The following is a 27,717-nucleotide window of genomic DNA, read 5'->3' as shown; positions in this document are numbered from 1 at the left end:
TGAATACCATTTGCTGTCGATTTTAGATACAGTGGTTCGAGATGCATATTTAAGTTTATCAGAATCCTCAAATCTAACTCCTCTTAACTGTGATTTGATAAAAGGAAAAATTGCAAAATCCAATAGAGCAAGATCAGGACTATATGGCGGGTGTTTAAGAAGATCAAATCCTAGGAGTTCGATTTCCAAACACGTGGAAACTGCCGTATGTGCAGGTGCATTATCTTGGTGTAGGATGATATTTCCAAGGTCCACAGCCATGACAGGGCGTTTTTTTCTTATTTGCCTTAACTAGGTCGCAGCGTTACACCTGTAAAAAATAAAACCAATGTTTCGTTTAGTGCACCATATGTTGTTTTCGAATATGTGAATTTATTCATGTATAGTAATTAAATGTATGAAAATTAACATTAGAATGTCCGGGTACTAAATTAATAACTTCCGATATGCTAAATATAGCGAAATGAATGTTTTTAAATCCGTAATTACAATCTAAATGTGATGAAATGGGAAGTTATTTACCTGAGAGTAGTATGCAGCATTTACCGTCTGGCCGGTGGATACAGTGTGGACCAAAATCATTCTGTGCCGATCAGTAAAGAATATGTACATTTGTTTACCCGCGGATTTCGCAACCTTTGCCTTTTTCGGTGCATGGGAACCCCGGTGTTTCCAAATGCTGGATTCTGTTTTTGTTTCTGGATCAAAATTATGCAGCAAAGTCTCATCCGTAGTAATAATTCTGTCAAGCCACTTCTCTCCTCCTCTTTTGAAATTCCATATGAACGCCTTGTTTGTCTGCATTTGTCCTTTTATGTGCTCATCGGATAAAGTCTGAGCACCCATCTTGAGCAAACACGACTCATACAGAAGTCTTAAGTGAGGATATTGAAAACCGAAGATTTGCCAACATCACTTATTGACGCGACTATTCATAACGTCAGACGTCTGTCTTTCTTGACAATGTCAAGGATGCTGGATTTCGTTATATAGTCACAAATCAAAGTCTTTCCACTTCTTTCAGCGTCTTTTAATATATTTTATACATTCCACCCGAAGATCGCCTGTGTCACTTGTAGACTAGCGATCTTGATAAGTGTCGATGTCTTTTTGTGTTTTCCATTAATTGTTTCGTTTCGATAGGTGTTTTCCCCGAGTCTACATAGAATTTAATGATGGCGCGCTGTTCCATGTGATCCGCCGACCTCGCTTTTTCTGGCGTTTTCAAGGACATAATCATGCCGTAAACTTCTTTAGGTCAATATCTAGTATATGACTCCAGACTGTTTTTTTTTTTTGGTGCTAAAATCATTATGACGTCAGAATTGATTTGACGAATCTTTACCCGTATTTTACGGCTTCAAAGGAATTATGTAGAAAATAAAACAATATTTTGACATTCTATATTTAATCACGGGAAAAGTCATCCTGGTACCTATATTTAATTTGACATCAATTTAAAGAGGAGGTCAATAGCTTGTTAAATGCCGTTTTGGAGAGACTGTAGGCATTCTAGATATATTTTTATTTGGACAAAATTTCAAGATTTGTTACTTTCTTCCTTCATATTTCATAGAAAATGGTTGTTTAAAACATGATTTTCATTGTGTCTACAAAAAACTTTAAGCCCCGGTACACCCTATTAGACAAAGATATTGTTATGGAACATCATTAAAAGAATTTATATCTTGAATTTCATTAACTTGTAGGCACCTTCCAAATACTAGATCTTGACCTTTAAATATTATCTGCTCAATTAAAAACGGCTTTAAGGATTACGTTTACTCAGGGGCGAAAAAAAATCCACTAATAGGAACGAAAAACTACTTATTCCACATTGTAGCCCCACTATTGGGAAAAAAAGGAAATGAAAAAATTAGTCCGAATTTCCTCTGTTTTAATATTAATCTACCTTTGTGGGAGCATATCTTCCTCAAATGAACAAATCATGGATATCAATATCGATATTTGTTAATTACGTTGTTATTTTGTGTTTTAAAAAAAACAATTTTGGACTTCAGATATTGAACTTGGTAAAAATATTTTTTGAAATCTCAAACCCTGAGTAAACGTAATCCTTAAATGACGTATGAAAATGACGTACACAATTCTGACTACGTCACAGTTGAATATGTTGACCTTTTGATCTGTTTAAAAAATACTGTTTATCCTATCTAAAAACTCAATCTCGAAGTTTGGACAATTTTGACACTGAGTCATTCGTGATTTTCGCGACACTTTACTACAGTAAAATTTAAGTTTAATCTTAATGAAAACATTCAAATCCTCTTTAATATAATTTGGAATTTTACGACAAATATTTTGGTATAACATATGCATATAAAAACTCGTTTAAAATGACAAAAGAGCGATTGTCCACGAACTTTTCGGACAGCCCGCTAACGTGTGTGGGTGTGTGTGTATGTTCGCGTGTCTGGATATGTGTTGTTGTGAGCCGGTTTGTGTTGGTGTAAACCTTATTGCCAGTTCGATTCATCTTCACTCGGGTTTAATTTAAAGATATCAAGTTTCTCCTAATGCATGGTTACAAGATTTTTTCAGAATACAACTTTTCTAGAATCCTTAGCACCTAAAAAATTGGACCTTGATTTCACTTCAAGAGAGTCAAGTTCGAAAGCCGTTAATTTTCACTTGTAATGCATATTATATTTTACAGTTGTAAACATACCTGTATTAATAGGTGTTCCACATTTTGAACCCATCCATCCGACCCTACAGCCGTTATCACAAACTCCCGTTAAGGGGCTGCAGGATCCATTTCCACTACAGTAAGTGCTGCATTTGTGTACACAATCTATTCCGAAATAACCATGCGGACACACTGTCGAAAAGAGAATCAGTAACATTTCAAATATTATATTCTTGTGTCTAAATACATTAATTTGATAATAAGTTCATTTCATTGATTATCCTATGGATTAATCAAAAAGCAAACCAAAATTTTATTGTCAAACATTTCATCCCAAAAATGGTTTTGTTATACTGTGAAATATTTACAACAAATCTTTGTAAATCTTATCACATTCTCATGAATGTGAAGAACAAAGTAATACATGTGTTATATATATATATATATATATATATATATATATATATATATATATATATATATATATATATATATATATATATATATATATATATATATATATATATAAAAGCACTAAAAATAACCAACTACACGAACAATAAAGTAAAATATTGTCAAATTTTCGGGACATCCCGTCCCTTTTTCAGGACAACAAAATAAAAACAAAACTAGCACTAAACTACAAACTAAATAATATATAAAAACTAGATAAAGTATAAACACCGGATCAAAACGTGGCAGCTACATCTTTGTATTTAAGATTTCGAGCCCGAGACAGAAAAATCCCGTCCGACGCAGCGGACGGTCTGTGAAGAAGTGCTGAAAGATAACGCGAACGAATTAACTTGCTAAGGTGGCAGGGAATAGTTTTGAAGGAAAGACTTGGTCAAAATTTGGAAATAAAGGGAGAACCTGAGGTTTGGCTGGTTATTTGAGGTGTATAAATTGCTAGAATATTTATTGCCTTCATTTTGTGGATAGAGGAGCTCATATCAATTTCATTGATATATGACACTTTTCAATTTCGGTTTTGTGCTTGAAAAGTAGGGTGGGTTCAGAACACGAAATGTCACTTAAAAAGAAGGTGATTGACCCCATTTGGTGATTATTTGCATGGGTATACATTAAGCTACCAATCCTATGGTAGTTTATGGCAGTTGCTCGGAACTGTAGCGTGGTGCTGGATCCGTGAAAATGTGAAAAAAGGAAAAAATTTCACAAATTTTTGAGACCATCCCTGGCTATTCTATATAGTGCTATTTGTAAGTTGTACTTGTTTTATTCTGAAATGTTTAAAAATTCTCAAGAGTCGGGACCATGTGTCCCCTGCATGCAAACCAATTTTAGCAAATTTAAAAATCCACTGAAAAATTAAACCACAGATATGAGCACTATCTGCCTCACATTTCCTCGACCAAAAAAACTATCCCCTGCCACCTAATTGGGGGTTGCTGTTAATTAAGTTGTACTAGTAAAATAATTCGTAGTGAAAGTCGTATATATATATATATATATATATATATATATATATATATATATATATATATATATATATATATATATATATATATATATATAGTCGTGACATTTATTATAAGTGCCTTGTTCTATCATATGCCGATATATAAAACAAAGAGAACAATAGCAACTTATATGAAAAAAAAAATAAAGTAGAAAATCGATAGATTAACCTGATATCCTGTTAAGTTTTGTAAAAGAAATGTTTAATTTATACTTTTTTATAAAAAATAAATCAACAAAAATTTTATTAAAATGTTACTTACCTTCTTTGCAATCATCTCCTTTAAACCCTTGCGAGCATCCGTTCAAACAGCTTCCATTGATGTGATGACAATAGCTGGTATTTAAACAATGACCACACTTGTACTTGCAGTCTGGTCCAAAATAACCAATATCGCACTCTTTGAACGAAAAAATGCAGTAAAGCATCTATATACTCATATTTCAAAGAGACATAAATATGTACCAAGCATTATATTTAAACACAAGAGGCAAAGGCACAACATCTCTACATTTAAGCAACAATAACCAACAAAAGCTTTAGACCGTCTTTAGAGTTTTAAAATACAAATTATCCAGACAATTAAGTGTTCAGTATATCTTGATTTTTAAGCACTTAATTTACATTAACGAACTAATATTTTTTTTCTCCTGCTGTTTTCTATTTTAGGAGAACTTTGTTGATTAGAAAAAAATCAATTTTGAAGATTACAAAAGGCATAACTATATAAGTGTTTAACAAAGACTTATATCGTCCTGAATTATATATTTTTAAAAAAAATTGTGAGGTATTCTCCGTATTATTGATCGTGTGCTAACTTTTTGAAGAGACTTGACTAGTTTGATTTTTAAAAAAAAATGGATAGAAGTTACCCTATTTTTGAATTTGTTTTAACTGATGATCTTTTTTATTTGTATGTCCTAGTGTGTTATATCTTTATTGACATTATTGGCAATACATGCAAGATAATCAGCTTAATAATATTGATAATAATATTATAAATTTGCATAGTCGCCTTATTTTCCCGAGCAAGCCATTCGTTTTCTTCAGTTCCTTGCTCAGTTTACAAATAACTTAATACTCTAGCAAACAGAGCGGCGGAACTCTAACTAAGGAAAGGAAATCATTCTTACTTTGATCACAAGTGATTGTCGTCCAACCTGATTTACATCCACGGTCGCACTGCCCAGTTACTCGGTCACATCTTGAGGTAACGTAACAATTTTTACTACATTGTTGCAAACAATTTTGGCCGTAATACCCCAAGAGGCATTCTAAAAAAAAATATTGGTCAAATTTTAATTTTCTGTTTTTAATATACATGTATATATATATATAATGCTTTAGGAATGTATTTCATATGATTAAATAAAATTTGAGAGTCAGTCGTAGAGTTATAAGCAAGATACAGGGCTTACACTTCTTTGTCAGGTAAACAAGGATTGTGCCCTGTTTTTGCTTACAAAAATTCAATATACCGGTAAAAATATTTTCGAAGCTGATTTGCCTACTTTCTTATTCATTTGAAGCATAAATAAAGAGTTCCTTACATTTAACAATTTCATTTTTTGTCTTTTTGCTTCAACATTCAAAATGTACACAAGGATTTTGTTTACATTGCAAAGAATTGTAACACTTACTGAAGCATAGTTAACATTAAAATCGGAAAAATAAATTTTGATCAAAATCATGTCCATGTCACTTTGATTAAGATTAAATTTACATTTTCAAGAATAATTGCATATTTTTGTTTTTTAATTGTTAATATTACTTTAAAAATCTAAAAAAAATATTTAAGCTTAAATGTTTTAATTAAAATTAAATGTGAATATCAATGTTTTAATACATGAAGCTGTACCATTTGAATATCCTAAATCAAAAGTGACAACAGCATTATATATTTCTGTCACTCAGTGAAACAAAGTATGGAATACAGCAATTCAGCAACATTTTAGATGACTTAAAGACATAGCATCATCTCGTGGTTGTAATTTAAATATGCAAACCTTTTTGGCACATGTCACCATTTAAGCCATTATCACAGCCATGAATGCATGTTCCGTTTACATGATGGCACGATGTTCCGTCCCTGCATCTACTGCAGTTAAAAGCACATTCCAATCCGTAGGTCATCTTGTCACAGACTATATCAAAAGATATACTAATTGAGATACGACATTATTTTTTATTGCACATGTTCTTAAAAATATTGTTGATTTATTTGATTTTATTACATTTGAAAAAATACAAAAGAAAATCGAAAAATATTTTTCTTAAATTATCATTTCTCATATTTTGCTTTCCTAAATAAATTAATCCCCAATAATAATGATATTGATAATGCTATAATGTTGACTTGTTTTGAGTGACATTTTTTCTTTATCCTCTTTTATTAGTTATACATAATAACGATATATACATTTTTTCTAGATAACAAGAATAGAATTCCTGGGTCCCCCGCCGGTAAAGCAGTATACTAGTATACTGTATATGAAATTGCAATATTTTCAAACATTTAGGGCTGTTCCAGAATTAAATGTGTGGGGACGTTGGGAGGAACATTTTCTTAGCCCCCACCACCCATTTTTTTCTTTTTTTTCCTGTCGCAAATATATCCAAAATACTACAATCTAAAAGAACTTGACCAAAGTATTAGTGGTATAAACATTTGGTATAAATTTAATGAAAATCCGTCAAAATTTGTAGGCATGAGAGCGCTTACAAGGTGACAAAGTCCCATAACTCCAACAAAAAGTATCGACCAATGCTGATTTTCGAAATTGACCAAGGTAATAGTGGTATAAACATTTGGTGTAAATTTAATGAAAATCCGTCAAACTTTGTAGGCATGAAAGCGCTTACAAAAAAAAATGATAAATCCGTCAAAATTTTAAGGCATGAGAGCGCTTACAAGGTCAATTTTTGGATAAAACAGTCATTATTGTAGTCAAAGTCTAATAACTCCAACAAAAAGTATCGACCAATGCTGATTTTCCAACTTGACTAAAGTATTGAAAATCTGTCAAAATTTGTAGGCTTGAGAGTGCTAACAAGGTCACAAAGTCCCATAACTCCAACAAAAAGTATCAACCAATGCTGATTTTTGAACTTAACAAGGTAATAGTGGTATAAACATTTGGTATAAATTTAATGAAAATCCGTCAAAATTTGTAGGCATGAGAGCGCTTACAAAAAAGTATAAGAGCGCTTACAAGGTCACAAAGTCCCATAACTCCAACAAAAAGTATCAACCAATGCTGATTTTTGAACTTGACAAGGTAATAGTGGTATAAACATTTGGTATAAATTTAATGAAAATCCGTCAAAATTTGTAGGCATGAGAGCGCTTACAAAAAAGTATAAGAGCGCTTACAAGGTCACAAAGTCCCATAACTCCAACAAAAAGTATCAACCAATGCTGATTTTTAAACTTGACCAAGGTAATAGTGGTAAAAACATTTGGTCTAAATTTAATGAAAATCCGTCAAAATTTGTAGGCATGAGAGCTCTTACAAAAAAGTGTGACGGACGGAAACACGAACGCACGGACACACGGACGGACGCCCGGCATTTCTATGTCCCCGCTCCGCTTTGCAGCGGGGGACAATTAAACTTAAAATATATGCAGAAAAGCAACCAAGAAAGCTTACTGTGTTTACAGCTCTGATCCTTGTATCCTGGAAGGCAACCGAGACAGTATCCTGACTTGATATTACACCTCTTCTCCTGGCAGTTGACTGGACACATTAAATTGCAATCATTGCCAAAATATCCGGGTTTTCTACAACCTTGAAAAATCAGTTTTTGACGTTTCATCTCTGTTATTAGTACATCTTAAGATTGAATGCTTTATTTGTTTGCTTTTTCATACTGAATTTATGTATTCCATTGCATTGTGTTTATTTTAAACTGAGTCATTCTGTTTTCTACAAAACAATTACACATCTGAACATTAAACTTAAACGTATCTGCTCTGACGTTATTTTTATATTTTATTATTACAAGCAATCATTAAAATATATAAAACTTAAGAGCCCCCTGCCACTTCTCGCGCTTCAATTTTTTTTTACAAAATATATGCCTTTTGCACTATGAATTTTTCTTTTGTAACCTTGAAATCCATTATTACTGACAAATATGACATACTTCAAGATAAAACAAGCTCTATCTTTTGCAGTGTCTTCATTTATTCGGCAAATGAAAAAACAGCGGTGAATTACATTTGAAATATTGTTGTAAAGATCTACAAAATTAGAGTTATTTTTGGACTATTCATCAATTGAATTGAACAAAACAATGAGTTTTGACTTGAGGAAAGTTGGTGACGGCGGGGCCTGGTTTTTCATTTTATCGGGTTTTTTTCTTGGGTTCAATAAACGCATTTTTTTCTATTACTGCCCGATCTACTTAGTTTTCACTGTATTTCAACAGAATGCTTTTTTGGCGGGCCTCAAAAATAAATTGTTGATCCGTGATTGAAGTATAAACAATAGCTTTTGAATTGAGCAGAAAACTAATATAATCTAACTATTGTGTTTAAATTCATTGTACATGTATGTATAGTTCCTATTTTCGTCATAACGATTCTTTACGATTTACAATTCATTCGTTGGTAACGATCAACTTACCATAAACTTCAACCTCGCACAAATCACTGTACGCAAACTCTGAGTAATAGCTCGGATAAACAACCTCCGGTCTGCGCTCGTTGTAATAAATGACGTAACGTGCATAAAATTGACATTGAACTCGGTGGTCCTCTGATGGCGTGCCAACAGCATTTTGTATTTCATGAAAACAAAGATGACCGTCGTCCTTTGAGGTTGTATTTGAAACATACAAGGAAAACCCTGCCATCCGAGATGTGAATGATGTTGGTCCTATTAAAAAATAAAAAAAAAAATTAAGATTTATAGAATATGCTTAGTTTTTAGTATGATGCATCCAATTTCATAATGTAAGGATAGGCACATATATCTGAAGGCAAAACCTGCATAATATCCACTTACTCATTTGGTAAATAAACGCAATATGATTTATATCATACGTGGTATATTATTGTTATTAATGTTGATGTTTGTGCTTGCAGTTTTATTTTTCAACATAAGAAATTTTTCATTATTTTTGCAAGAATATGACAATTGTACATAGATAATTATAAGAGATTATAAATTTGCCTCAATCAGGACATTTTACAAAATATCCTTCCAAATATAACCATAACATTTTCAGAAACACTTTTTTAATCTTGGTAATGAATTATAATTGCACAATTAGATAACGTACAGCATACATAAAACTAACACTTTGTAATATTTTAATAAAATAGAAAATAGCATTTGATTATTTGTATTTATTTTGTTACGGAGCAAAACAAAATCATTTAAAAATGCTTTGCCTTGTCGTTGTTATTTATTCTCATTTTGGTAAATAATATATTTATAACTATTTACCATGAAATTATTTTAAAAAGATTTTTTTTTAAATTTTGTGACACAGGCAGCGACATTACAATTCGTAAGTATTTGAACTAATTGGCTTACTTTATCATCGCATTGAAAATGAATATTTATGCACATAACGTTTTTGATTTATCATTTTATGCTATACATTACTTTTCTCATTATCTGTCCTGTAGAAAATATCGATATGGCTGATGCTGACCACCTCCCCCAAGTCGACCCCCCAAGTTGCCTCCGTGTAATTGTTGTCAGCCGATATCGAACATTGACCTCCCGCTGCAGAACGATCAGAGTAATCTCCATCCACCGCATTATGACTTCCATAGTCCTTATCTGTATATGGCCATGGATGCTGTTCCCATGCAGGTCTCCGTAACGCTAAATTTTCTTAAGATTACAAAACAGAAATGACGTTTGATTTTGTAAACGAGATAAACTAAGAAAAAAAATGGGAAATATTAAAAAAAAAATTGCTATTGTTACAACTAATTTATAGATGAAATGCAACCAAAATAATTTATCCGCTTGAAGTTCAAGCTGAACCACCTTTTTCATAAAAGCAGTTAAATGAAACCTATAAAATGATGGAAAATCATTCATAAACATAATATATACAACTTAAGGAGGTTAGCACCTGAAATCATGGTATGGTCAATCATCCGAAAACAACTTGGATATAAAGATGGGGATATCAGAAAGTTCATTTATTTTTTGACCCATTTTTTGGAAATGTAGGGCTCCAAACAGAAATAATAATTTTCCTAAAATTTATCCTAAAATTTTACATGAAAATTGATAATTTGAAGAAATAAAAGAAAGGTTTATAGTTTGAACTATCATTTTGTTTTGATTTTAATACAATATGAAGTTGAATAGATGAAGTGACTATAAAGTGTATCATCTTAGTCAAAGCTTCAAAATTCATGCTTTGTTGGTGGCCTCAAAGGCCAGTAGATAATGATCAAAACAACACATGAAACAAAATGTTGGAGTAATCCAATTGTAATTAATATATATATATATATATATATATATATCTATATATATAAAGTAAAGTTATCTTTCCAAAATATTGCATGCAAATTGACACATATTTAATGTCTCACTACAATTTGTCACGTGCGTGCACAGGTTGACATTGTATATGATACCGGACATTTACATAATAGATACATCGACACACCGTATTTTTGACATTTACATAACAAAGCTTTCAGCCTTCAATAATGCTATTTACTTTCCTACACTCTGCTTAGTTCGAATAATCTAACTGTGTTTCTGGACAGGCCTTCACAACAGTTAAAAGACCGCCCTGGTCCTATATACCCGTAATGTAAAAAAAAAAAATAGCAGAATCGTAGCGATACTATTTTGGAGAAAATTATTGAAGCTGCATTGAAAATATAGGCACGTAGCATCAGGGGGGCCAGGGGGCCTGCCCCCCCCCCCCCCCCCCACTTTTTTGCGCAGCAAAGATGTTTCTTAAATATACAAACAAAAAATTGAATTAACATGGAGTTTACCCCCCCCCCCCCCCCCACACACACACACCTTTTCTGTAACCATTGAAAAATTGAAATAAAAATAAGGATAACAGTGAAATTAAGTGACAAGTATACCTGCAACCCCCTCGGATTATGAATTTTACTGAATTTTGGAAGAAGAAACTAAAATTCATATAAATAAAAAATGAATAATTAAACACATTTTCACCCACGTTTTCTTTTTTTTTTTTTTTGCTATCTTTGAATTTACACATTCTGACATTCTGGAATGCACTGAGTTAGAATTATCTCACGTATTTCCTTTGATAAACAGAATGAATAACAAATGTTCTATGAAAATATACATGTATTTGTATTATAGTTTCTGAGTTTATCCATACAAATGTAATATTGTAGAAACATAAACTAAGAAGCATTCCGTGATTTAGCGTGAATGTAATGTGAATGTAATGCGCATGCACAAGATTGTAAAAATCCAAAATTTAGATCATTTCCGGATTTTTAAAAGGAATTTTCGTTATTATAAAATAGCTTGATTGAGAAAAAATAGAAAAAAATAAAAACAAATTGGTAATCTTCAAGTACCAATGATGTTTAAAATATATAAAACAAAAGATAGTACTCTTCCGATCTCTTGATATCAAAGCCTAAAAAATTGAGTCTATTATTATAATATAGTAGAATAGATTTTAAAGTAAAAGTAAGGGTCACATTAAAAAAAATCAGATATTGCAAGACATAGCTAATTTTAGGGAAAAAGTTAATTTTTTTCTAAACTTCTATGAAATATAAGCTTAATATCCCAAACTATATCGAAAAAACTATCAAAACATTTTAACAATATGTTTCTGGAACATCATGAATATATTCTAACACACAAGCTATATAGAAGCTTAGTATGCGCTGAGAATAAGGAAGCTAGAGTAAGACTACTTTTAAACTAGTAAGTTATAAAAATTGTTCATTTCCTTCTTGAAAACCTCGCGCCACAAAATATAGTCCATTTAGTAACTCTGTAAAAATGAGAGTTTTTTTTTAATTTTTTCAATAACATTAATTTTACATTTTATAGATATTATACTAGAATTGATATGTGATGCAGAAATGGACAGACTAGAGGTGACCCGAAATGGCTACCCTCAACATAAAGAGCGAGCCTCTTTAATGTACCAATAACGCAACGTTTTTTATATTTGAAAGAAATTTAACTATAAGTGATTTTATTGAATTTCCTGCTTTCCACGTTCTTTTTAAACAAACAGATGTCAGTAGTCCGTTATCTGACTAAGTTTTAAGTGGGTTGAATATCGAATTCGAAAACATTTACTCCCGCATTTGTTTTGAATGAAAAAAGTTGGTTTTGTTCAATAATGTATTAAACTGATCATACATGTATTATGATATGATACTTTTTTAAATTTTTGAAAATAAGGAGCTGACATTTTATTTTTATAGATAAGGTCGATGACAAACTAGACTTTTTAATGTGTTAAGGTAGCATTTATGATACACACGATCTAATGATTTTAAGAATAAACTTTTTCCCTTTTCTAGAATAACTTAAAGCAATCCTTTTTTTTCTGCTATATAACTTTTTTTGAATATCAAGTATTTCATTATATGATATAAAATTACATACATTATAGGTACAACAAAAATATCTTGATAAGGACAAACATTTAAACATTTAAACCCAACAAAAAAATTATTCATAGCGAAGTTTAAAAAAAAAAAGATGAATTGCTAAAACTTACCATATCCGTCGCTACAAGTTAATGAGAACAACACCAGAACTATTCCACTTTTGATGAGCAGTGTTAACCAGGCCATTCTAAAAAAGAAAAAAATATTACACGTTTGACAAAATTAAAACACAGAAACATTGCAAATAAAAATTAAATAGGGTGTTAAGAAAGTTCGTTTCGTGATTTACTTTAGCCTAGATTCATTAATAAACAACTCGTATGTAAGATTTTTTATTTTTGATAACCAGATAGACCGCCTTTGTTTTTCAGTACATTTTAAATTCTGTTTGGCATTGAATGAATTAAAGAAATCAAATGTTTCTGAGGTTTCCCCCTCCATGCTCGTTGAAGACGGCGGCGAAATTGGTACACTGATGTCGGGCGCGGATCCTTTTAGGCCTCACCGTCCAGAATACTCAAGAATTAAGATCTGGGGAATTGCGCGGCCATTCTTTTTTTTCGAAATAAAGTTTAATAAATTATCTTGACACCAATTCTGTGTTACTAGAGCATTGTGAGGTGTCGCACAATCTTGTATAAACATTGAGTGTCCTGGATATTAAACCAACTTTCGTTCATCAATCCTGCCAGTGTTTTGTTTTGTTTTTTCTTTTTTTTTTCTTTTTGGTCGATTCAGTGCAGGTTTAAGTTCTTTTTGAAGAATTGTATCCACATAATATTTTGCATTTATAGTTTTGCTGCATGGAACAATGTGTAGCTTTGGCAAACCGTTAACTCTCATTGCACCCCAGATCATGACTTTGGGGCTTGACTTGACGCAGCTGACGTCGGGTACCTCATCCGACTGGGACCCCCACACAACATTGTCTTGTTGGATCGGAACGTGAAACAAATATTTAGTAAATTCGTCACTGAAGATGTAATTCTCCCAGTCTTCATCTGTCAAGTGCTTATGATCACGAGCAAATTTCAATGTTTTCTGTAGTTGTGTTTTCGTCAGAAGCTGATTTCTTGATCGTTTAAATGCCTTCCATTTTTTTACTTTCCGAAAATAATTAAAAACAGTCACATGACTCACTTAAAGCCCGAGTTCTTGAGCTCCTTGCTGCATTTTCTTGTTGATTTTCCTCTTTTAAAATGGAAAGTCGAGAACATAAAATTCAAAGAGGCATGTTCACGATTTTGGTCAAATTTTATTTTCCTGTTTTCATTATTAACAATGCTTTTAGAATGCATTTCTTATGACTAAATGAAATGTCAGAGTTAGTCATAGAGTTATAAGCAATATACAGGACTCACAATTCTTTGTCATATAAACAAGGCACGTACCCTGTTTTTGATTACATCAGATTAATATATCAGTAAAAAAAAATCCCAAAATGTACTTATTCATTCTCATTCAAAAAATCCCAAAATGTTCTTATTCATTTTAAGCATAAATAAACAGTTTCAAACATTTAAAACATTAATTTTAGGTTAAAAACTGGAATTTTTACCTTAATATTTAAAATGTAAACAAAAACTTTGTTTTAACATAGCGAAGAACTGTAAGCTTTGTAACTTATAAATAACGAATTACACTCACATTTTGGTTGCGTATTAAAAATGCCTTCCTCAAGCCTTGTTAACATTTAAATCGGTAAAAAAGGTGAAGCCAAATTCGTGACCATGCTCTTTTAATGTTCAAAACACAGTTTACAGATCTTGTTCTTAATCTGAATACCAGTGTTGAAAAAAAGGGTCTCAACCATACTAATAATTACAAAAAAAAGAAGATTTCTCAGATGTAGTAATTCAAAAATTCTACTATAAAAACCATCTGTGTTTTAAAAAACGTTTACCTCACCTGCTTTTTACAGGAAAAAATATATGACGAATTATAACTACGTTTTGTAATTGTTGACCTAATTACTCTTTCCTTTACAAACCCATACAATATCTGATAAAGAACAGACATTTTAGTCTGCCATTCTAGCTTCGATAAAAACTGTTAGCGGTTGCTTCATTTGACCAAAAAAAAAAGATAAATTAAAAAAAAATTAAATAAAACACCCATACATTTTTCTCGGTCTAGAAGTCATTATGACTCATTAATTTGAAAAACATAACTTTAAGAAAGTAATTACATTGTGTAGGGTTTTTTAACCTATATTATTAAGCGAATTCGTCTCTGTAAACAAAATTCAACGGTCAAATCTTTAGAACAAAAACAGAGGAAACAAATAATAAAACCAAGCTTTTTAAACGAATGCATTGTCAGTTAAGACAACAATGCACATATTTCAAATATTCGTACTCTTCACTTACCAAATTTATGTCGAAAAGAAAGCCTATGAAAATTGATACTTTACAGGTAATGAATGTAGATAGTTTATTTTACCGTGCTTTAGAATATATCACAGACAGTTGGCGCCAGCAAAAAACACTCGCTATAAATTATAAAAAATCTATACACTTTACACTTGTCGAAACTTACAATTGAATGGTGTTAATATGAATAAATCATAACTCGGTGTATGGAAGTTAATTTTAATCAACTCTCCTATGCAGTTACTCTAGAAAACCGAAAGTGAAACAATGTTTGGACCTAAGTACAAATAATCACCGCAGGAAGACTTACTAATCGATAAATTCGATGTAATGTAATCAGAAGCATTGTTTTTTAAGGACACTCGTTTGTAATAACCTTGAAAATAGTCAGATTTTAAGGTGCCTCACTACACCGTGAAATAGTTTCTCAAATCAGCAGAAAATTACTTGAAAATGATAGAAAGCAAGATGGATAAGAAGTATACATGTCAAATAGGCGAAAAAATGTGCAATTCTAGATAAAAAATGATGTTTTAAAAAATTTCATTCGGTAAACATAAACAAAAGCCACAGGTGGATTCGAACTCATGACCTACGGTTCACAAGCCTGATACTTTAACCACTGAGCTATGACGATATACATCTAAATCGATTGATACAAACAGTTTAACAAAACATTTAAATCGCCATCTTGTGACGTAGTGTCTTAAAAAGTATAAGTCTCGGTGTAGTGAAGTACTTTAAATGGTAAGAACAATTTAAATACCTTTAAGTAGAATGTATTCCTACGCCAGAGTTCATCGAGTTTCGTTTTCCCAGACGCTCGATGTCTCCGCAAATCTCTGACAAGCAGTCTCTATACAGGTCGGAGATTTACGGAGACAGCCAAGCGTCTGGTAGATCGTAAATCAAATACAGCTTAAAAAAATACTTGCAAAGCAAAATTACATATCGTTGATTTTTTTAAATTATATATCAAAATCGATGAAGTCAACTCCCGTCAGTACTTCAGTACTTTGATTTATCATTAGTATTATCTTTTAACACATACATTTCCAGTTATTTCAGAGAGCCGTGTTATGTTTTTATTTTGTTATCTGGGTAATCGTTTCAAATATTTGTCTTAAAGGTCACATACATTTACAAACACCTTTTAACATTATGCTACTATAGATCTTGTTGTAAGTTTTTCAGGTATGTTCTTATATTTTTCTTATATTTTTACCGTATTCTATTACATGTTCACTTTCGATTACTTTCTTATAAAAGCAAAAAAAGCTAATTATTTACGATAGAATGACATATTTTTGACTTTTACGTAGGGTTTTCGGTATTAATTTTGATTTATATCTCTTGTAAGCAATGCCAACAAAAAAGCAACTACAACGGTATTGTATGTACAGTGGGGCCTCAGATATCCGGACGCCAGATAACCGGACGCTTCAGTTTACGGACGATTTTATTTGGGAACAGATTTTTTATACGTTATTTTGTCTCATTTATCCGGAATTTCGTGTTCCGGATCCGGACGGCCTGTTTTTACCACAAAACACTGATTTACTACTAATCTTGCTTCATTTAACCGGACGGTAAAATTTGATGATACCCTACTCAGTACAAAAGATTACCCCTGTCAATTAAGTTTCACACCTTTTTTATGTGCTAGACCCTCATGAGTAGCTTGTATAAATACACTGGCTTCCCAAATCACTTTCAAAAATTGAAAAATTGCGAACAACAGTGTATCACACACATATCACACTTGGACACAAAAAATTTAGCTAGATTCGGTTATCATTTATGTCCGGTTAATATTTCATGACAAAATAATAAAATAAAGCAGAGTTCTTTATCTCTTAAAAATGTTCAGACAACTCTAGCATGTGTTGCTATATGGTATGAAAGGTAAAAAAACCTAGTATCAACACTGGGAGCCATTGTATACAAATACATTATCATTCATGACAAAAATAGACACATTTCAGATATCCGGACGCTTCACCTATCCGGACGATTGAACTTGGGAACGAAAGCGTCCGGATAACTGAGGCTCCACTGTATTGAATGAGAGAAATAAATGAATGAAATTGAGAGAACGCGTTTCGGTGGGTAAAAATTTAAAACGAATGACATTTTCAGGAAAAAATTACACACAATGACCAAAAGTTTAGATATGGTTAGATACATTTATATGGTTGGCAAGTTCAAGCTTGCAAAAAGGGCGATGGATTAAATATAATTGACGAATTAGATATTTTAAACATTCAAATATTGATTTGCAGTTTCGCTTTCATAGGTAAATTCATATCATTATGACGCATTAACATTGCAGGAAAATCTTTAAACAAAATGTTGTGTTTTGTTATACTGTTAACATTTCGTTAATCCCGGATATATGATATATCAAACTTAAATATGATCAGGACTATGAAAACCTGTACATCATTTTTGTTTTGACAAACATCCCCCCCAATTGAAAAAATAATTTGGTGTATTTAGAATCCATTGATTACCTAATGTTTAAAGGCCCTCTCACACCAAGCTGCGTCCCCACGGCGTTGTGAAATCCATGGAATCGCCGTAGGATCGCAAGAAAAATTGAGAAAAAATGTACAGTATTATATTAAAGTTTAACAAATGGAGATGTCCCGGTGTCGTGACGGCGACCAAGGCGTTTATATGGAGCTCCCACAGCGTGTAACTGCGTTTCCACTGATTTCTACTTGGCGATTAACTCCGCTCTCGCCGAGACTCTGCCGAGCGCGATCATGGCGTGCTAGGAGTTTTTACAGCGCGTCCACTGCGCGCTGACAGCGTGCACAAGACGTTTTTTACTTCTTGGTAGGTTAATTTTAATTTGTACAATTGTATTGGAAAGAAAAAAGAGTTTACAAATAGCAAATAAATGATTAAAAATTTGTTTTGATTTTATGAAAAGGTACTTTGTAATTAAAACATAATTACAGTAGTCAGGTCTACAAAAAGATCCGTTTTTAGTTGTTAAAAAACATAGAAAAAATGTGAAAACATCAAAACCAAATGGCAAGAATTCCATCTACGTCCATTGATAGATCTTGGAATATTAGCAAATGCTACTTTGTACATAGTCATCTACATCTACTTTGCTAATTATTAATTCGCTTGCTATTGTACAACAGTCATTGTTTGAGTTTTCGTTGTCTTGAACGCAGAAAAAACGTCACGAGAGCGCGATGAACGCGGCAACAGCTTTTTGGGGTCGGTGTGTGAACGCAGCCAAATAAAAAACTTGTTCAACTGCCGTGGATGCGCAGTGAGAGCGCGATAAAGACGCAGTAAGATCCAAAAGAACTCTGTGAGGTCTCCGTGTAAGCGCAATTAACTTATCACTGCATCTACACTGCGATAAGCTGCGTTCCTTGAGCGCGCCGACGGAGCTTTCGTGTCGCTGTTGGAGATCTAACAGCGCTATCACGCCGACTTCACTACGCTTCTACGGCGTGTTTATCAGAACGCAGAGCCACGGCGCGTACTTTGTGCATGTTCAAAGTGCGCGCCGTGGCACAGCGTTCTAAAATGTTCTAAGCGATCCAACCGCGACGGACGAAGATGCATTTGCGTTGTTACAGCGCTGTACGAGACTCTACTGCGTTTACCTTGGCGTTTTATACTATTAAGTAAAGTTTGAGTTTAAAAGATAGTTAAATATCACAGGATGAATCTCTGCCAATCAGTCAATTGAAAGGCCACTGAAAGTTAACTGAAAAGTGACTGAATGGCATATCTGTGCCATTCAGTCACCTTTCCAGACCATTCAGTTAACATTGAGTTGACGGAATGGCAGGGCTTCATCCTGTATTAAGAAATGGCACATGCAGTGAATTGTTTTTATGTCATTTTGTATTATATGGCCCAAACAACGTATCCATATACACGTTATGAAAAAATATTGTTACAATAAGTTCAAGCATATCTTTTATATCATACACCGTAGCATAGTATATCATTGAAATCTGATAGCATAGCATTGGAATTTCATACCATAGCATTGGCACCCCTGCGAATTTGTTCGGAATGTTTTTCTTTATCGTTGCTAAGTATGTATTAAATCCAGAGGTGCTCGAATGAAAGTTCACGAGACTTCACTGAGATTTGTTCAGTTCCTGTGAAACTTCGAGCGGAAGTATAAGTGTTCGGATAGTATTTTAAAAATACGTAAGTACTGGTCGTTTTTCATATAATATCCTGCTTTGATTTATGCTAAAACATGAAAATCTTTTAAAATGTATGTCTTATTTCACCATCTAGCGATGATATTCAGAACAGAGATATCGTTCGTGTTCAACCATGTGTAGAGTGGTTGAAAATATAAACATTGGGTTGCTTAATAAAATCATAGCCATGTTTGATGTTTGTGGGGTGCAATACCATGTTTTTAGAAAAACAATGGGTGTCTGTTTTGCATAAAAACCTAGTATATTGAGCCATTTTAAAGGAACATTCTGCATAAAATAGTATAGATTGTTTCACTATTGATGCTATTACTAAGTCGGGCGCGGATCGAAAAAATTCCTATGGGGGATCTCTAATAAAGCATGTTAATTGTTGCAACAGCAAAAAAAAACTATATCATTGTATTGTCACGTTTACTTCTAATTCACATTTTATCCACCAATAAATGATATAAAGTTTATAATTATAAAACCTCTAGATTTTAAATTTGATTAGAAATACCTAGATTAAATAGATTATAAACACGAGGTATGATTTTAACTACGAAACTGAAAGGGTCAAATAAAACGGTCTTTTATTCAAATGATATAACATTCGCAGGGGTGGTTGGAATCTCCTATCATTGCGAACCTTATAGATTTTTATTCGTCATATCATACCGTTGCATATGTCTTGAACACTTCTGTGTATGGAGGCGTTTTTGTTCAAATCTAATAGCATACCATACCATATCATTAAGCCTTCATTTCAATTTCTCACAGCATAGTTTACAAATCTTATAGCGTTGCACTGTGTGTGTGTGTGTGTGTGTGTGTGTGTGTGTGTGTGTGTGTGTGTGTGTGTGTGTGTGTGTGTATGTGTGTGTGTGTGTGTGTGTGTGTGTGTGTGTGTGTGTGTGTGTGTGTGTGTGTGTGTGTGTGTGTGTGTGTGTGTGAATGTCTGTTCTGTATGTCTGTTACTTGAAAAAAGAAATAAATTATAAAAAAAACTATATACTTTAACTACTTCCTCCTAAGTGTCAGTGGTTCAACAAATAAGAATAATGGCAATCGAATTATATAATAATGTTTTGTTTTTGTTTTTTCTTGTTATTTATTGAAACTAACCTTTGTGCAAGTTTCACTAGTGTTCGAGTGGATATATGGGGATAGTAGAAATATATTTACCAAGTAATAGAGATCTGACCACGACGATTAATTAAATTTTCACGTCACGGCGAAAAACGTCAACTGGTTGTAATCTCTGAAGGAATCCTTTTTAGACTAAACAATTGCTTAAAGAAAATCATACAACATTTAGGAGGCAATAGCTTCATTTTGTTTGGGTTTTTTCTCCTTATTGTTAAACTGAAATTTAAACAAGGGGACTAAATATCAACTGCTTTTTACAAGAAAACGTATAGCAACAGTTCTAATAAAAAACAGAATAATATTCCACAGAAGGTTGAGTTTTGTTTAAAAAACTCATTTTTTTGAAGTTTGAAGTTTCTTTAGGCCATGGGCGTTAGCAAGTCTGACAGCTTAATAGGGATGATCTATTGATTTTTTTTACGGGAAAATTTTAACATTAATAAATGGTATTCTAGTTTATTTTTTGTGTAAAATTTCAATGTTTTATCTTTTTCCCAAATGCAGAAAGACGTCTTAAGAATTTTCGAACAGCCCTCGTATATACATTTTAAGGTATAATGCTGAATAAAGAGGCATCTATCAAAATTTTCAAATCAATACTCTCGGATTAAGGGTATCAAACATAAGGATTGGTTTCGTTTGGTTATTTTGTGCATGAGTATTAAGTATCTTAAACTAATAGTTCACCCCATGTATAATAATACCTCTGAGCTGTTTTAGACCAGTCCTGCAAAATTATGCCCACAAATCAATGGTTCTCGTTTTTATTGCATGCCCTGATATAAAATTTGCCTGCCGTTACTTCAAGGCAGGCGCAGGTCAATGGCAAACTGATGCATTCAAATAGGTGAAGACGCTACGTCAAATGTTATCGGCATTACCCCTCCCCCTTTTTTAATAAAAGCTATAAAACATATTTTAACTTACTTTCAAAGACAATTTTTTCTCTATTTGTCATTGCCTTAGCTCATAAAATCTGCCATAGAATATAGTTGATAGCTGTTAATGGTAAATTTGTTTGGAACATTTATGAAATGGAAATGAGTTCCACATGACTTGATGTAGAAAGTTAATCATTTACTCAAGTAAATATTGTTTGAATAATACAAAAAAATGGTGACGTATAACATATATTATGATGTCTTATAAAAATAAAATTTATCGGGAAAAAATATTGAGCTATATATGAGGGAAGAAGATAATGTACTCATCCACATCGAAACATGAATGAAGTTGATATTCTAGTTACATGTTATTTTTTATATCCGTACACTAACTAAAAATATCTTATTCAATATATTTGTATGAGAAAAAAAATCGAGTTTTCTTGCATTTCGATCAAGGAACATATCATAATTTTATTTTTCAATCAGCATGCGAAGTACAAGATTAATAGAAAAAAACAACTTGTGGATTTAAAGATATTCTATGTGTGGAGGTATTTAAATCAATTCTTACGCAAGAGACTGTTTTGCGTCCGTATTTTATAAAAGCTCTTAACAAAAGGAATTCAGTTGGTTGACCTGTCCCATTCTATACTTTAAACACACAGATAGTCATTAAAAAATAAAGGATTGAATTTTTAATTACAAAACGTGACGCATATATTGGAAAACCTTGAATTTTTAATAATATGGTATGTTTTCATTTTTAAATATTTCATGAAAGCTATTAAGTGGCATGGTCACGATTTTGATAAAACATTTTCTTTCGATATTAATGTATTCAATTCTTAAATAGGACATTTCTAAGGATCATCTAAAATTTGAGCGACATTCTTATGTTATAAGCGAGATACTCAGTTCACAAGTGTTTGATGTGTAACCTTGCACCTGTTTTCATTTTGAATAATAACAAAAATCACAGCCGTAGACCTAAAAAGAATATGACAAACCCTAAAAAGTGTTTATCTATGTTTAAAACGAATAAGCAGAAAGGATTTTAAAAAACTGACTACTGATTAACTGAACCAACGTAAACAAAAACAGGGTTCCGGCCTTGTTTACAAGAGAACGAATTATGAGCTCTGTATCTTTGTTATGATTAGTAATGCCTTACTTAATAATTGTAAACAATAAAAGTACCAAAAATAAAATTGACTAAAATCGTGACAACACCCCTTTTATGTTTGTGATTTGTGTTAATATTAAAGAGATATCAAAAGACATTTGTTGATATTATTATGTCAAAAGGACATTAAAACAAAATTTTGCTTCCAAAGTTTACATAACTTGACTAAATATGCTTTACAACTTGTAGTCAACTTTTTATTCACTGTGTTATGTTGATAGATAAAACCTTTGGGAAAAAGAAAAAAAAAACATGTCTGAAATCATACTCGATGTTATGAGTTTTCTTTTCAATAGGAAAAACGTCACAATATTGATGTCTTCCAATATTTCTTCACGGTTTAGTTTCACATTTATAGTAATCGATCAATAAAGGTTACAAATTAACCTCGCAACGGCTTTGTAAATTTGACCAAAAATGTCTTCAAATACACATTTGATTTGCTTGAGATAAAAAGCAAACCCTATTAATCATGCTAAATCTTACCTTGAAAAATAAGTTTTTCCTTCAAAAAGATATCAATAAAATGCTTTACTTTTGTAATATGCAAAGGCAACAGTATTGGTTACGGTTAATGTACTGCGTAATTTAAAGGGATTTCACAATCCTGTTCGAACGTGAATACCGGTGGATATACGCAATTATTTTGAAAGATTTAAACGACCTTTCCACATACCTATTGGAAAAATAGAGCATACAAAATGAAATGGACAATTGCCAATGAAATTTTAAACTTTTTGGAGCTTGTAAGGCTAATACAAGCCTTAAGATTTTTCTTGATATATTGTCGATTCTTAAAGTGGATTTAGTTAATTATTTCTATCTTACGCCTTTATTTTGTGGATACTTACATTTTATTATGATAATTCAAACAGTCAATCATACTTAAAGGACAGCTATTGAATAATATGCGAGTTACAAAGATCAATTGATTGTATAAAAGACCTTGATTTTGTTAACATATTGCTAAATCTAAAGAATATACATTACTGATTTCTTGATTTGTGTCTAAACAAACAAACAAGGTAGAAAATTTGCTCTACAAAAAAACCTTGTACATTTAGTAAAAAAACATATTTATAAAACGACAAATACATACATACATTCAGTTTCAATAACACAGGACAATGAGCTATGTTTCTGTCATATTACTCGACTAATGACATGCAAAATCGGACTAATAATAAGAAATAACAAAATAAAGCATTAACAATTCTTAAACATTTAAGTTTTAGCTTAGTTTTAGTTTTATGCCCTGATGAAAGAGTATTAAGACCTAAACAGATAAGAAATAATGTAACAACAAACTTAATAGGAAAAAATACTTATTTCAGATAAACTAATGGGGATAGATGTAAACTTTTTCCACCAACAATTATATAAGCAAGCAAATACAAATTCAAATTTCTAATCCAACAACAAAACATATCAAAATTGTTTTAAGTTTTAAATTTACCTATATTCCACTCTTCAAATGCACAAACCAATGTAATTTGCATCCATGCCTCTTTAGTGATTTCATATCGATTGGACCCAATTCACGGATACTGTTTTGAGGGCCTTGTGATCAATATAAGCATGCACTGTGAGTTAACTGTTTTGTGATGTTGTTTGAAATCTTTATGGTGATACGTTTTAATAAGTTTTGCTTGTAAACTGTGTGAAAAGCTATTGCAGATATTTCACCATACACAGAGAGGGTACTTGAAGGTTGAAATGTTGAGTTGAACGCTGTTCAATGCACCGTCACACGAAAATACAAAATTCACAGCTGTAGTGCAAGTTGATATAAAATCCCCCCTCCCTTACTGCAGATTAAGCAGTCCACAAAAAAAAACCATACCAGCTAAGTCATAAAGCCCTTGAACGGTGTAGCAGGAACGTGCGCACGGTTTCAGCGGACACTCAGTCACTGGGACTTGCTCATTTCTCGGGGGTAGGGTATCACCACCTAGCCAGGGAATTTTTCCCTCTGGAAAAGACAATCAGTTGGTAGTCCGGTTGTTGCTTCAAGTGCAATTAGCAGGGGCATTGCAGAGGGAAATGTTCATGGAGATGGCCAGAGGAGTCCTTAGCTTGTCAAAATTTATCTGCTGGTACAGGAGTGGAAAACACGCATGCGAGGTTAAAGAATTTTCCAACTTTTGAGGCTGAGAAGAGCGTTGTGTCATCAGGTCTGGGGGTTGTTAAGGGAAGATGAATGATATCACAGTAAGCACGGTGGGGATACCGATGCAGAGATAACAACTGTAGCACAGAACGTAGTACATGTTTAGATGTATCCGCGGCCTGAAATTATCTTAAGCAAAGATTTGAATCTAGCTGTGGGCTGGGAGAGCATGCCTGAGGGAGAAAGGAGGGACTCATGTCAGGCATCATGTATACGATGCACCATTACAAGTCGACATGCTCCCGGGTAACAATTCCATGCCTTGAATGGAGTGTTACATCACTGTAGCACCGGGGACGTTAGAGTTGGGGTTCAATCTGCGGTCAAGACTAGATCCTTTTGGCAGGCTCTTTTGGTGCGTCGTGTGAAGGTAAACTCTTTTTAGGAGTTGATGATTGAGTTGCTTTCATGCAACATGTCAGACCAAGGACCACCTGACATTTTTAGAGGACGGCGAGACCCAGTGCAATGGACCTCACTCTTAGTGTTCCCTGGATAATGAAATGGACTAGACTGTGTGACTGTGTACGCTTTTCGTTGCTATGTGAATGAACAAGTGTTTAAAGCTGCATAGTCCGATTTTGGGTATTACAGTATGCAATAATTTACACCAGAAGAATAGATCTCCTCTTAGATTTAAATATATCTAGAGTAGATAAAAATACTCTCTTTTAGGGCATACAAAAACCAAACCAAAATGCATATTGGAAATATTTAGAAAAGGAACCCCAATTGGTTTCGTCCCCCGAAGATTTGGGTTCATTCAACCGAGATTTTATGCATCGACTGTAAACAAAACCTCAGAGATAATAGTGAAAAACATGACACAGATTTATTTCTTATTTACCAGAACACTACACATATTCAAACATTAATAACGAGGTCAAATCGTAATATACATGTACCATCATCCACACCTCGACGTAAGTGGCAATTTTGAATATGAGGCGAAATCACGCGACACCCTTTTTATGTTCTTTGTTTTATTAAAAAAAGCACATTGTTTTTTCATTAAATTCTGACTAGGAAAACTACTGCAATGTCTATTGTAATACATATCCTTAGCATAACCACCGTTGGTTACCACAGAAAAAGCGAAAGAAAGGAGGAGCATTTTTTTTTTAATTTAAACAATTAAGCGCATGTTTGTCTATTAAAATCCCTTTGACATTACTAAGATAATGCAAATATCCAAATACTCACAAATTCAAAAATAAAATACACTTTTGTTGCTATAACTGTAGCAACAAAATGTATTCCGTTCAAATACCGAATTCTGAATTCGTACATGTAAGAAACTGCTTCTTTTATGGATATACCGGATGTAGTACTTTTGTGTGTTTAACATCAAATAAATACCATATGAAAGGTTTTGTACAAGAAGTATTCATTTCATGTAAAAAGAAATAATACTTTAAAAACATTACGACCAAAATATACGACAAATAAAACAAAATAGTTTAAACACACTTATCTATATAGGTGTGTCATCCCACAACGACTAGATATTCAATATTTACCATTTCTGAGATCTGGAGGTGACAAACTTTCTTGTCGCAGGACAGGAAAAGAAAGACCGGAAATCATTTTTTTTTAATTGGAAAAAAGCATCGAAAGACCCTTCATATGTGATTCATTATAACAAATCCAAAGAGGGTGAAAGAAATGTGACTTAAACTTTGAAACTTAATGCAGTATTTATAAACATTCGCATGCACTTCGTATGATGTGCAAAAGAAAATAACGTTTAAGATATGATGCATTTAGTAATGGCATCTATATATAAAAAGTTTTAACTGTAATAAATTCAAGTTTAGGGACCAAATTAAAATGGTTTCTATTGGTCATTTGTGAATGAATATTAAGTATCTAAACATTTAAGTGTCCTACTTATATGATAATAACACTAACCTTAGCAAATCAGGGGTTCCTTGATTAGTTATTGATCTTTTCTCTTTTAAAAAAAAATCAAACTCATATCTGAATCAGAAGATACCCAGTTCAGGTTGAAGTTTGCAAGATATACAGAACACAGTTTCGGTTTCGGTTAGGGTATTGCGTAAAGAGATTAATGATTCTATTCAAACATGACTAGCCACCAGTTTGCGCAGTAGTTTTGAAAAACTTTCCGTTATATTGCCAGATTACCTAATGATAGAATAGAGGAAATGAATTGGAAAATAGTTTGATTGTTAAAAAGTATAAGCATAAGACGTTTTATTCAGTTACGTTTCAGGAAATATGAACAATTAAAAAATCAGAGAGAATGTTGTGGGTAAGCATTAACTAAAACCTTTAAATCAAACCCTTTTTGAAATTTTGCAAAGTCATGACGTAAAATGATCATTTAAACCTGTATTTTAAAAAATGGTCTATTTTTGAAGTCGATTAAGTTGAACAATTCCATATTTCTCTTTTTTTGTTGACATTTTTTGACTTTCTAACGGTAATTCAAGTCCAAAGTCCAATTTGCAAATCTCCACAACAAATACAAGTTTTTATGTTTAAAGTTATATGATTACCTTCATTCCACTCTTTAAACGCACAAACACATCCAATCTGCACAGATGCCTCTACAATAATTCTATATCGATTGGTTCCAGTTCATGATCAAATTAAATGCCTCATGACCAATATAAACATGACATTTGAGCTGACTGTTGCGCCCTGTTGTGTAAAATCTCCTTGGTGATACTATTGATTTAATTTCGTTGCATCTTTACTTTTAAATATGCCGTTGTTTTACTCATTTACTTTTAGGGTGTTTTTTTTATAAACTGAGTAAATATTTTATATCAAAAACTTTTGGGACACAGTTCAAAATATAGAAATAAATGGATCTATTACTTTTCATTTGGTGAAGCATGAAACAAGAGGCCCACGGGCCTTACGAGCCACCTGTGTACCATCGCTATTAGACTGACATGTCAGAAGTATCATTTTTGCAATTCAAGCTTCGTTTAAAATTCCAAACCCTACTGTAAGACTCCTCTGCATGTTACCCCGCTTTTATTATATG

At 32.6% G+C, this 27,717-nt stretch overlaps 1 protein-coding gene across 1 annotated transcript in view; it reads right to left on the bottom strand.

The window, feature by feature from the left end:
• Window positions 1–287: 287 nt before the first annotated feature.
• The window catches only part of LOC128173925 (multiple epidermal growth factor-like domains protein 11), a 32,970-nt gene continuing 5,540 nt past the window's right edge, over window positions 288–27,717 (bottom strand). The window contains exons 2-10 of the mRNA XM_052839592.1: window positions 12,855–12,931; window positions 9,749–9,982; window positions 8,762–9,013; window positions 7,784–7,921; window positions 6,140–6,277; window positions 5,267–5,407; window positions 4,396–4,533; window positions 2,690–2,842; window positions 288–310 (exon numbers count right to left, since the gene is read on the bottom strand). Coding sequence (XP_052695552.1) covers window positions 288–310; window positions 2,690–2,842; window positions 4,396–4,533; window positions 5,267–5,407; window positions 6,140–6,277; window positions 7,784–7,921; window positions 8,762–9,013; window positions 9,749–9,982; window positions 12,855–12,930 — 1,293 coding nt within the window. The 5' untranslated portion in view covers window position 12,931. The remainder of the gene's footprint in view (window positions 311–2,689; window positions 2,843–4,395; window positions 4,534–5,266; window positions 5,408–6,139; window positions 6,278–7,783; window positions 7,922–8,761; window positions 9,014–9,748; window positions 9,983–12,854; window positions 12,932–27,717) is intronic.

This window comes from Crassostrea angulata, chromosome 2 (assembly GCF_025612915.1).
Source record: "Crassostrea angulata isolate pt1a10 chromosome 2, ASM2561291v2, whole genome shotgun sequence".
Lineage (NCBI taxonomy): Eukaryota > Metazoa > Mollusca > Bivalvia > Ostreida > Ostreidae > Magallana > Magallana angulata.
This window is presented reverse-complemented; position numbering and strand designations above follow the sequence as displayed.